We start from the raw sequence: 10,313 nt of genomic DNA on the forward strand, positions 1-10,313 counted from the left end.
GTTGGGCGTCTGAGCACTCCCCGCGCCCCAAGCTGTCTTTAGGGTGTCACTGGGCCCGCTGACGTGGAAAGACATTCCTTTGTTCGCTGACAAGCAGGGTCCCATCCGGGCCCCCGGCTGGCAGGTGGAGTGATGTTTTCTTAGGGAAGACGTGGGCTTAGCCGTCGTGACAGCCCCGGCACAAAGCGGCCCTGCCTGCCCCGCGCGGTGACTGACGGCCCCGGCACGGCCGACACCCCGACTGTGGGGCCGCCGGGGACACGTCGTGAGGGGCTGACGCGCGAGGGCCCCTGAGCCAGGTCTCCGGGGTGAGCTGGGCAGTGGCTCCGGGGCGCGGGGGGCTGTGGGGGACCCCGGGGGGTGCAGCTGTGACTGGGCAGGCGGCTGCACGAGGCTGACCCCGGGCAGTCCCGGGGGGGGCATTCTGGGGTCACCAGGAGGGAGCACACTGGAGAACACCCTCTTTATTTGCTGGATGCCAGGGGGCTCGGACGTGGGCGGCCCACAGGTGGGTTTCAGCGCAGGTCCTCATTGTCTGGCATCGGGGCTGCTGGGCCGGCCTGGGCAGGAGGGTGAGGGGCTCAGCCGTCCCCGCAGGGCACATGGGGGGTCTCGGCACGCGGCCCCCGCTGTCCACCTCTGGGCGGATCTCAGCTTCCCCCGGCGACTTCTCGGCAGACCCTGCGGATGGTGGGACAGGTGGGGCAGTTGGCGTGGGGGGCTCCATCTCCCCTCTGGCACCCACCGCGAGCCCCCAGCCACACAGGGCGGTAGGACAACGAGCCCCGAGGAGCCCCTCCTGCCCAGACCCCCATCCACCCCAAGCGCCAACAGGTAGGTGTGTCACGGGAACGCGGCGCAGTAATAAAAATATTTTGAAATGATAAAAATTCATAGCGAGCGCTCTCTCTTTTTTTCTTCCCAGGGCCCTTAAATCAGCCGAGCGAGCTCTAACGCTCTGATAAGGGCTTCCTCAGGACGTCCTTTCTTTGTCCCTGTCAAAGTGGCCTGGGCTTGGGAGGGCGGTGGGGGGACGTGGCCAGGGGACATTGGGGCTGGCTCAGCCTGGGAGGAGGTGACAAGCCCCCGGCCACGGGGCTGACCAGGATGGCCTGGCTCCTTGCTTCCCCCTGAGGGGTCAGCGACGGACAAAGCACCCCCGGGCAGCCGGCCGCCCCCTGCCCGGTCAGGCCTCTGTGAAGCCGTCACTGAGCGGAACGGGCGGGTGGGCAGGTGCCCAGGCCCCGGCCCCTCGCGTGGGCAGAGCCCCCTGTGGCAGGTGAAACGCACAGGCCCCCAGTGAGGGTAGGACCCCGTGGTCCCCCACCCGCCCCTGGCTCCTCCGCTGTGCGTACCTGGGCCCGGCCTCCGAGCAGCCTGGCGCTGGGGAGTGGTGGCAGCGAGGGGCACGGGTGCTGGGTGCCCCAGCCCGGTGGGGACGGCGTTTACCCTCAGCAGCCTGTCACGGTGGGGTCCAGGCCCGAGCGCTTGGAGATGCGCAGCTTGACCACCTCCTCGGCGCAGGTGGGGTGGATGCCCACCGTCCGTGTCACCTGTGCGTAGGACACCCCACACCTGTGTGGGGGGACAGGTGAGGGCCCCAGTAGTCCCTGGGCCTCCCCGCTGGGTCCCACCCTCTTTCCTCTATCCTGCAGCCAGGAACACCTGCACACACCTGAGTCAGAACCCCCCACCTGCTTTGCCAAAGCCCCCAGACCTTGGGGTGACTGGCTAGGTCCCCCAGCCTGGGCCCCCACTCTCGCTCCAGCCACCCTGGCCTCCTGCTGCCCGAAGCCCTGGGCTCAGTCCTGCATTGGTCTCGGCTCCGGCTGGCCCTTCTGACCACTTGTTCCCTCCTTCCTTCGAGGCTCTGCCTGAACTGTGTACCTGCCACGGACGGACGTATGCGTGGCCCCCCTTGGTAGGCTGAGCACCCTGCCTTGCCTCTCTGCCCAGCCCTGCTCCTGGCAGCACCCCCCCTTCTCCCAAGTCATAAGTCTGTCCCCCAGCGTCCTCTGCAGGAGGCTGGAACCTGTCTGCTCTGTTTGTGTCCCTGCTGGGTACAGGGCAAGTGATCAAAGGGCTGAGTTCCTCCATATGTAAAGAACTCTTATAAATCAACAACAATAATAGTGTGATGAGTACAGAAAATAAGCAGAAGAATGACTAGGCAATTTGCAAGAAAAGAAAGCCAAAGTAAACAGAAAGCTGCTGAAAACGTGAACAAGTCCGTGGCGTGAAGAGGCCCATGTTTCAGACACTGTCGAGAGGGTGTGAGCTGAAACCTGCTGAATGTGGGGGTGAGGGGGTCTGGCCTAACTCTGCTGTTTGCCCAACAAGGCACACCAAGTGGGTGGGGGACCCAGGGCTGGCTTCCCGGCCCCGGGCCCCTCTGCTCCCTGCCGGAGGCTTCTGGGCTAAGGGCTGCCTGGGGGTGCTCCAGATGCCTACACATGCCCCCAGCCCCCACACTCAGCAGCCACCCCCTACTGTGCACAGCACGGACGGTGACAGTTTCTGAATTTTGCCGTTACAGGCGAGGCTGCAACAAACAGATATTCAGTATATCTTTGCATCCCTGCCCTGGAGACTCTGGTGGATAAATTGGTAATATGAACAAAGGGTGTGTGCATTCCAAATGTGGACAGCAGCCCCCAGCTGGCGGTTCCAGCTCACACCCTCCCCCAACAGTGCCTGAAACGTGGGCCTCTTCAGGCCATGGACTTGCTCACACTTTCAGCAACTTTCTGTTTATTTTGGCTTTCTTTTCTTGTGACTTGCCTAGTCATTCCTCTACTTATCACACCATTATTGTTGTTGGTTTATAAGCGCTCTTTGCATATGGAGAAAAGTAGCCCTTTGCAGTTGCAGCATAAAATGAGGCTGCCACATTTTAAAGGGCCTTTCTGGAAATTGTTCCAAGAGCTGGAGCCTGCATGCCAGGGTAGGGACGGAGGGACAGGGATGGCCTCGTGGTGGCCTGGGCTCTCCCTGACCCACGAGTCACCCACAGCTGCTCTCCACTCCCAGGGTGGACCTGGTCTGGGCTCTGGGAAGGAGCCTCACAGAGCTGCCCCCGGCTCATGGGCTTCCTTATGGGGGTCACCTGGGACCCAGCGTCCGACAATGGCCGTGTCACAGGTGCCGCTGTGCAGCCTGTACCCTTGTGGTGACTCATATGTGCCCCACCTGGGGTCCTGTCTCCTGGGCCCAGCCCCTCTTAAGGAAGCTGATCCCCCAACCCAGTCATCTCCCCGACACAGGAGGAGGGCCCAGGGGGCCTGAGGGGGGGGCCCAGAGCCAATTGGAGGGACTGCGGGGGAAGGAACCCACCTGAGAGTGGAAGGCCAGGTGTCCCCGAGGGCTGACAGGACATCGGTCACACAGCCCCTCTGGCGGACCCCTGGGTGGTGGCAGTGCCTGCCCCTCCTGCCCCCAGCTCACCTCCCCCAACCCCCGCAGCCCGAACTGCCCACACCCCGTCCTGACGGGTCCCTAACTCTAACCTCGCCCCAACCCCAGCAGGGAGGCCCGCCGCCCCGGCCGTCTGCCTCTCACAGGCTGCCTCCCTCACTCCTCCAGGCCCCCGGCCCACCCACCCCAGAGCCAGGCCTCTGTCCTCTTCAGCACAGGCTGGAGGTGGCCCCAGTGACCCCACAAACGCCCTCGGACTCCACAACCCCAGCTGCCGCCCAAGCTCCCTTGGCCCCTCGGCCCCGCCCACCACCACTCGGTCCCACCTTTCTTAGATCCTGGGCCCCGCCCCTCAGCCTGGACTGACTGCCCCAGCCCCAGGACACGCCCACTGCCCCTCGGCCCCACCCACAACATGCCCTAGGCCCCGCCCCCACCACCCTGGGGCCCGCCCAAACCTCTCGGCCCTGCCCACCGCCCCAGATCCCGCCCCATTGTTCCTAGAGCCGTGGGCCCTGCCCGTTCCTCCTAGATCCCCGGACTCCGCCCCTCGGCCCCGTCCCACCGCCCCCAGACCCCCGAGCCCCGCCCACCACGCCCAGGCCCCTCCCTGCAGCCCCCAGACCCCTGGGCCCCGCCCACCGCCCCCAGCGCCCACTCCCCCAATTCCGTCCGACTGCACCAGAGGCCTCAGACCAGCCGCGCCACGAGCCCCCCGCGGCCCCCGAGCGGCGCTCCCCGACTTACTTGATCCCCAAGGCGAACCCTTGCGTCACTTCGCCCGCGCTGGGGCCCAGGAAGTGCAGGCCGAGCACGGGCTGGGGGGGCTCCCTCAGGCACACCATCTGCCAGGGGCGGCGCCGGCACCCTCAGCGGGGCTGCGGGGGGCAGGGGGCGTGCAGGGGGAGGGGGAGAGCCCCGCGGCCCCGCAGGCCCCCAGCCCAGGTCGCTCACCTTGATGTAGCACTGCGCCGCGTCCCGCTCGGCCACCGTGAACTCCAGCGGCTTGTAATAGGCGTGGAAAACCTGCAGACAAAGCCGGGGCTCGTGGTGCCTCCGCAGAGCAGGATGCGGGCGATTCATAGTCCCAAGGGTTGCTTTTTTGGGGGACCCAGCACCAGCAGCCAGGGAGGGGCCCCTGCTCTGTGAACGGGCAGCCCATGCCCAGGCCACACCGTCCGCAGGGTGACACCCCCCCACCCCCAGGGCAGGTCTCAATGGGGGGAGGATCAGGCCCGGGGACCTTTGCTCCCCACCCCCCAGGATTGCCTGCACAGCAGACAGGCCCTGGGGGCGGCTGGGGGAGCCCTCAGGAGGAGGAGGTGCCCTGGCCGCTGAGCGAGGCAGGAATGGGGGGGCTGGAGGCCACGGGGCCCCACTGGGACGGCAGGCGGCCTGGCCCACACCGGAGCTGGCGGACCGAGGCTTTCAGCACCGCGGAGGCCCTGACGGCATCTTGGGGCCTCAACAGTAAAACATGAGCGGGGTCCCCCGACATGTGCCGAACAGGCATTATTAATTAATCGAGCTTTGGAGAATATTGCTCCAGCTCCAACAGGATCGAAAAGAAAACAAACAGAGGCTGCGTGGCCATCCAACATTGTGAAACATAAAGCAACGGTCCAAGACGCCACGGCCACATGTCCCAGGGCAGTTGTGATGAATCAAACAGAAATAGCAAATAGCAGGGAGGCAGGGCCGTGGCCCACCAGGCCTGCCCGTTGATGGAGGGGACGGGGGAGCCCCCAGGACTTGCTCCCACATGGCGCCAGGGCCCACCACCACGGCCCCTGGGGTGTGTGTCTCCCAGGGCACCTGCCAGCTGATGCCACGTCAAGGGGCACCGCTCTGAGAGTGGAGCACCCTCCACGGCCCTGGCCTGAGAGCCGGGAGGCAGAGACCCCACGCTGTGGCACTGAGAGACTGCGAGGGGGCTGGGGGCTGGGGGGGCCTGCGTGAGCTCCCAGGGCTGGGGGTGGAGGGCCATTCCTGCCACCCCACAGCCGCCGTCCTGGGCCCTGGCCTGCCACCCGGGAGGCTCCTCGGGGCCCCACAACCCACCTCGATGTGCTCCTCTCCGTGCCGGGCCACGGCCTCCTCCTCCGACAGCCCCACACAGCCATATTCCAGCGGGGTGAAGACGGTCGTGGGGACCTGATGGAAATTGGGGGACCCCTTCCTGTGAAGCAAGCCCCCCACGCTCAACGGGCTCACCCACCCTCACCACCCATGGGGCTGAGCCATGCACATGCACATGCAATGCACAGAGGCAAACAGCACATATACACACAATACACATGTGCACACAGACCCAAGGGTACACACATGCACATGGCACACACACACATGCAACATGCAGTGTGCATGGGTACGTGTAGGATACATGTGCACACTCACACGGAACCATGGGTACACACACACACATGCACACACGCAACGCATGCAGACGTGCACAGCACATACACACTGTACACACATAGATCACGTGCACGTCTGCCCACACACAGTACACAGACACACCCCTGCACACGTGCATGCACACAGCACGTGATCCATGCACACACACCCCCACCCCCACAGAGGCCATCACTCACGTTGTCGTAGTCCATCAGGTCGGGGGACCCACCAAAGAGCCGCTGGGCCAGAAGCTTCCCCGCCATTATGGCCGTGGGTGTCAGCTCGGGCCGCCCCTGGTCGGGGGACATGGCAGCCCCTCAGCGGGGTGGCTCGGGCCTCCAGGAGCTCCCCACCTCCACCCGAAGGGCCGCCGCCCATTGCTTCTCTCTCGGAAACCCCCAGATGCCACTGCCACCGGGTGCACTGACGTTACAGCTTCCACCACCCCTGCCACGAGAAGGCGCGGGTCCGTCGCTCCGGCCTCAGTGGGCTCCCCGGGCTCCCCCCACGCCGCTCTGAGACACCCACAGTCCCACACAGCTGCACGACGACCCCGGGGTGGCGACCCCTGTTTTCAGGTTGGTCACCAGACAGCAGCTCAAAAAGGAGCCTGCCACGTCCCCACAAACAGGGGCTTGGGCTAAAGCAGGCCCTGAGAGCATTCTGGGGGACCCTGACTTCCCCATCCCAGCCCACGACAGATCCCAGTCGGATCGTCACCCTGCTCGGGGGCCCCCCGCCCCGGACACTCCTACGTGGGGAACGGGGGCTGCAGCACCCCCGGCTTCCCCGCCCGCGGCTGCCCGGCCCGGCTGCCAATCACCGCGGCGGCAGGAAATGCAGATGCCGCCCGCATTCCAGAAATGAATGGAGATCGGCGGAGATAAAGCCGGGAGCCGGCTGTGCATTCCACGGGGCCTGACTAACCGCGCCCACAGCCCGGCGCGCAGCTCCCAGAAGCTCCCCGAGCCTCCCCGAGCCTCCCCGAGCGCGCCCGGCCCCCCAGCGGCCGTCGGGGCTCAGGCTCTTGGAGCCGGCTGCACGAGTGTCCCCACGGGGTGCCTCTGCGTGGGCCGGGCGCTTCTGGGACATTGTCTGCGGGGTTGGGGTCTTTCTGCTGCGTGTTTTTGAGTCCTGGCGCCCAGGAGCTGCCCGTCCGTGCACCTCGCTGCCCTCAGACAGGCGTGGCTGTGACGCAGATGGCACTTTCTGCCAGGAAGACTGGGTCATCTCAGGGTGGGGCACACAGGATGAACATGCGAGCCCGCCGCCAGAGGACGCCACGTCCAGCTGCCCACGGCCCAGCCCGGCCCTGTGGAGGCAACGCCCGAGCCGCTCGCTGCCCAGACACGGGCCGCCCGCTGGTGGCTGGAGAGGCCGGTGCTCCCCTCTGCAGGCAGGACCCAGCCGGCTGCAGTGGGCACGGTGAGGGCGCAGTGGGGGGCCCTGGAGGGGGGCTGGCCCCTGGGGGTGTCATCTCTTCGTGGACGCCGGCCCCTCCCGGGCCCAGGGCTTGGCGTGAGCAGGGCAGGGGCCATGGGGGGCCATGGGGGGCCTTGGTGCCCCTGAGAACTGCCACCTGGGCCTGCTTGGCTCTGGCTGCCCCCGGGACCTGCCCTGCCGTGGACACCAGCTCCCCTCTCCCGGGTGAGGGGTCCCCGAGGACCCCAGTGATCCCGGCCTCTCCAACCACGGGCACGCCCATCCTCGGACATCTGCAGCAACAACCCCCTCATCTGTCACCAGGACCCCGGAAGGTTGTGGCTGCCAGGGCCAGGGCTTCCGTCTATCCTGCAGGGACCCCAGCCCCGAGCGGCGCCCCAGAAGTACAAGCCGGATGAGCACACAGGGACACGCCAGCAGAGGCTGTCAGGGTCCGGGGGCTGTTCTCAGACTCGCTCACCAGGGAACCCCCAGGCCACCCCTCCTCCGGACACACTGGACGGGCCAGGCGGCTGCTCCTGGGAGCCAGCAGGGTGCAGGAGGGCTGGGGAAGTGGGGGGCACAGACGGACGCCTCCTAAGCCGAGGGGCGCGGCTTTCAGCCCCTCACCCCGCAGGAGGGAGCTGACATGGAGATTCCATCCAGACGCAGGCGGGGAGTGGGGGCAGCAGGGGGTCCACACCTCCGTGCTGCCCAGCCCTTGCCCCTCTCAAAGACACCCCGGCTCAGCGGCACTGCCCCTGCGGCTCAGAGGGGTAAACTGAGGCGAGGAGGTGGCTCAGCGGCTGCACCCGGAGAACCCAGCACCTCCAGGCCACGTTGGGGCCTGTGCTTTGCTCTACGCCGGCGCGTGTCCGTCCTTCAGATTTGTGACGGGAATTCGCAGCACTTCTGAAGCCGCCCTTGCTTGGACAGCCTCGAAGGGGCAGAGCCAGAGGCCCGGCTCCTCCTGGGGCACGAGTGCCGACGGAGCCTCCGGGATTCGAGGGCAGCAGCCGGAGGCCCGTGGCCGGCCCGGGTGGGAGGGGGGCGGCGGCTGGGGCTGCACCCACCTCCGCCACGTCCCCGATGGCGTAGATGTGGGGCATGGAGGTGGCTTCCCGGGCGTCCACCAGGATCTTGCGGCTGTCGGGGCTGACGGCTACCCCGGCTCTCTCCAGGTTCAGGCTGCGCGTTTCCGGAACGCGACCTGGAGGAAACAGAGAAAGGTGACGGGCTTTCCCGAGCTGTCTGACCTCAACACCACCGTGTTCTCGACTGGACCCCCCGGTTAGGGTTGAGACGTTCTCAGGAGACCCCCCCAGAGCTGGTGACACACGACGCCGACAGCATCGCAGGGCTGGCACCCGGGGGCTGCGGGGATGCCCGCCGGGGGGCGGGGGTCCGAAATAAACCTCCCCCGAGTGGCACAGCCAGAGTGAGGGGTGCGGGCTGCTGGGGCACAGGAGCCCCCTGCCCCCGGCAGGTGACACCGAGGACCATGCCCAGCTGCTCTCGCGGCCTCTGGGGTTTGGACCTGGCCGGTTCTGAGCTAATGGGGTCCCTGGCTCTGCCTGTGACCCTCGACCCTCGACCCTGCTTTGACCTCCGGTGCCTCTGCCGTGGCCTTTCCCTCCACAGGGTCTTCCCCGGGGCGGGAGAGGTGACGGCTGCACCCCCACCTGGGTCCAGCAGCCCGGGGTCCGCACTGGGGCTGAGGTCTGTGGGGCTTGCCCAGCCATGGGCCGTGCCCCCCGTCCCTCTGCTGGCCGGCTTCCCCGGCGGGGGGGCACTGAGGGGGCACCTCTCGCCCCTCGAATGGCACAGTGTTGGGGGGCATAGTGGGCCTTAGGGAGGGTCTGGGGGCTGCCAGGAGGGCGAGGGGTGGCTGTTCTCTCAGGCGTGGGTGCGGCGTCCCCCTTCTCAGGCTCACCGCACTACACGGCCTCGTCCTGGCCAAGCTGCCAGCGGAGGCCCCCGTCCCCCCCGAATTCCCAGGGCCGGCTTCTCCCACCCCCAGAGGCTCGGGGTGCACCGCGAGGGTCAGGGTGATCTGGTTTCAAAGGCACATTCCCCAGCGCCTGCGGGGGCCCCGTCGCCCGAGCCAGAGCATCTGCCAGCGGAGCCCGGGTGGAGAGGGGAGCCCCGAGTGCCAGCTGCTTTCCCGGGGCTCAGAGTCAGAACAGAACGGCTGGGGGAGCCGCAGCCTGCACGTCGGAAGGCGCTGGCTCCAGCCCCCCACTCTGCTCCCGGCAGGGGTTGAGCCCCGGTGGCCTGGCACCCCGGGGTCAGGCCAGGCGCCCGCGGCACCGAGGCCGCCGTGAGAGCCAGCACTGCCGCTGTGTACCTGCCCCATCAGTGCCGGACCCTGGAGCTGAACCTAACCCCGGGCCTGGGGGTGTGGGGGGTCAGCCCCCAGGACCCAGCGGGGCACCCCGGAAACACCTCGCACTTTGGGGACGGCACTTGGACACGCTGGGCCTAGGCGAGGACAGGGGCTGGGGCGGACAGAGGTGGCTGCGCTCGGGCAGTGGCCTCGTGGCTGAGCTCTCGGACCCCCGGGGCCCCCAGAGCTGGGCACCACGGCACATGCCACCAACCCGCAGCCCCCTGCCCCAGGCTGGGCCCAAGCCCCTGGGGCGTCCCACTTGGGCACCAGACATGCCGTGGCCCTGCTGGATCCGCTCTCCCCACCAGGGAGGCAGCCAGGAGCCTTTTCTCGGTAACGACGGCTCTCGGAAGGGCCGGCTGCAGAGCGTCCCGAGATCCCGAGGGAAACAGAGGTGTTTTGAAGAACCGCTTTTTCCGAGTACTGTTTGGCCACTTCTACTTTTCTCTCGTTCGTTTACATGCATCTTCGTGATTCTCCCGCCTCGTGAGAGCTTTCCACCTGAGAGATGTGTTGACTGGCCCTCAGTTGTGTCTTCCGCAGACCTGGTGGCGTTGCGATCCGTGGTGCAAATGTCCTTGTCCGTGTCACCCCCCCAGCTGCTCCACGGCCTGTGGTGACTCCAAGCAGGAGCAGCCCCAAACTTCCCAGGACCCCCGGGGGCCCTGACAGATGGCGGGAGGCACGCTCA

General features: G+C 66.9%; 1 protein-coding gene across 2 annotated transcripts in view; it reads right to left on the reverse strand.

The window, feature by feature from the left end:
* Positions 1–544: 544 nt before the first annotated feature.
* The window catches only part of TXNRD2 (thioredoxin reductase 2), a 30,982-nt gene continuing 21,213 nt past the window's right edge, over positions 545–10,313 (reverse strand). Inside the window, exons 10-16 of one of the 2 annotated variants that reach the window (XM_037823595.1) lie at positions 8,307–8,443; positions 6,009–6,104; positions 5,476–5,568; positions 4,369–4,440; positions 4,162–4,259; positions 1,356–1,575; positions 545–681 (exon numbers count right to left, since the gene is read on the reverse strand). In XM_037823595.1, the coding sequence (XP_037679523.1) occupies positions 1,452–1,575; positions 4,162–4,259; positions 4,369–4,440; positions 5,476–5,568; positions 6,009–6,104; positions 8,307–8,443 (620 nt within the window). In that variant the 3' untranslated portion in view covers positions 545–681; positions 1,356–1,451. Of the gene's footprint in view, positions 682–1,355; positions 1,576–4,161; positions 4,260–4,368; positions 4,441–5,475; positions 5,569–6,008; positions 6,105–8,306; positions 8,444–10,313 lie in introns of those variants that run through there. The other variant, XM_037823596.1, reaches the window with a different exon arrangement.

The sequence above is a fragment of the Choloepus didactylus genome (assembly GCF_015220235.1).
Source record: "Choloepus didactylus isolate mChoDid1 chromosome 23 unlocalized genomic scaffold, mChoDid1.pri SUPER_23_unloc1, whole genome shotgun sequence".
Lineage (NCBI taxonomy): Eukaryota > Metazoa > Chordata > Mammalia > Pilosa > Megalonychidae > Choloepus > Choloepus didactylus.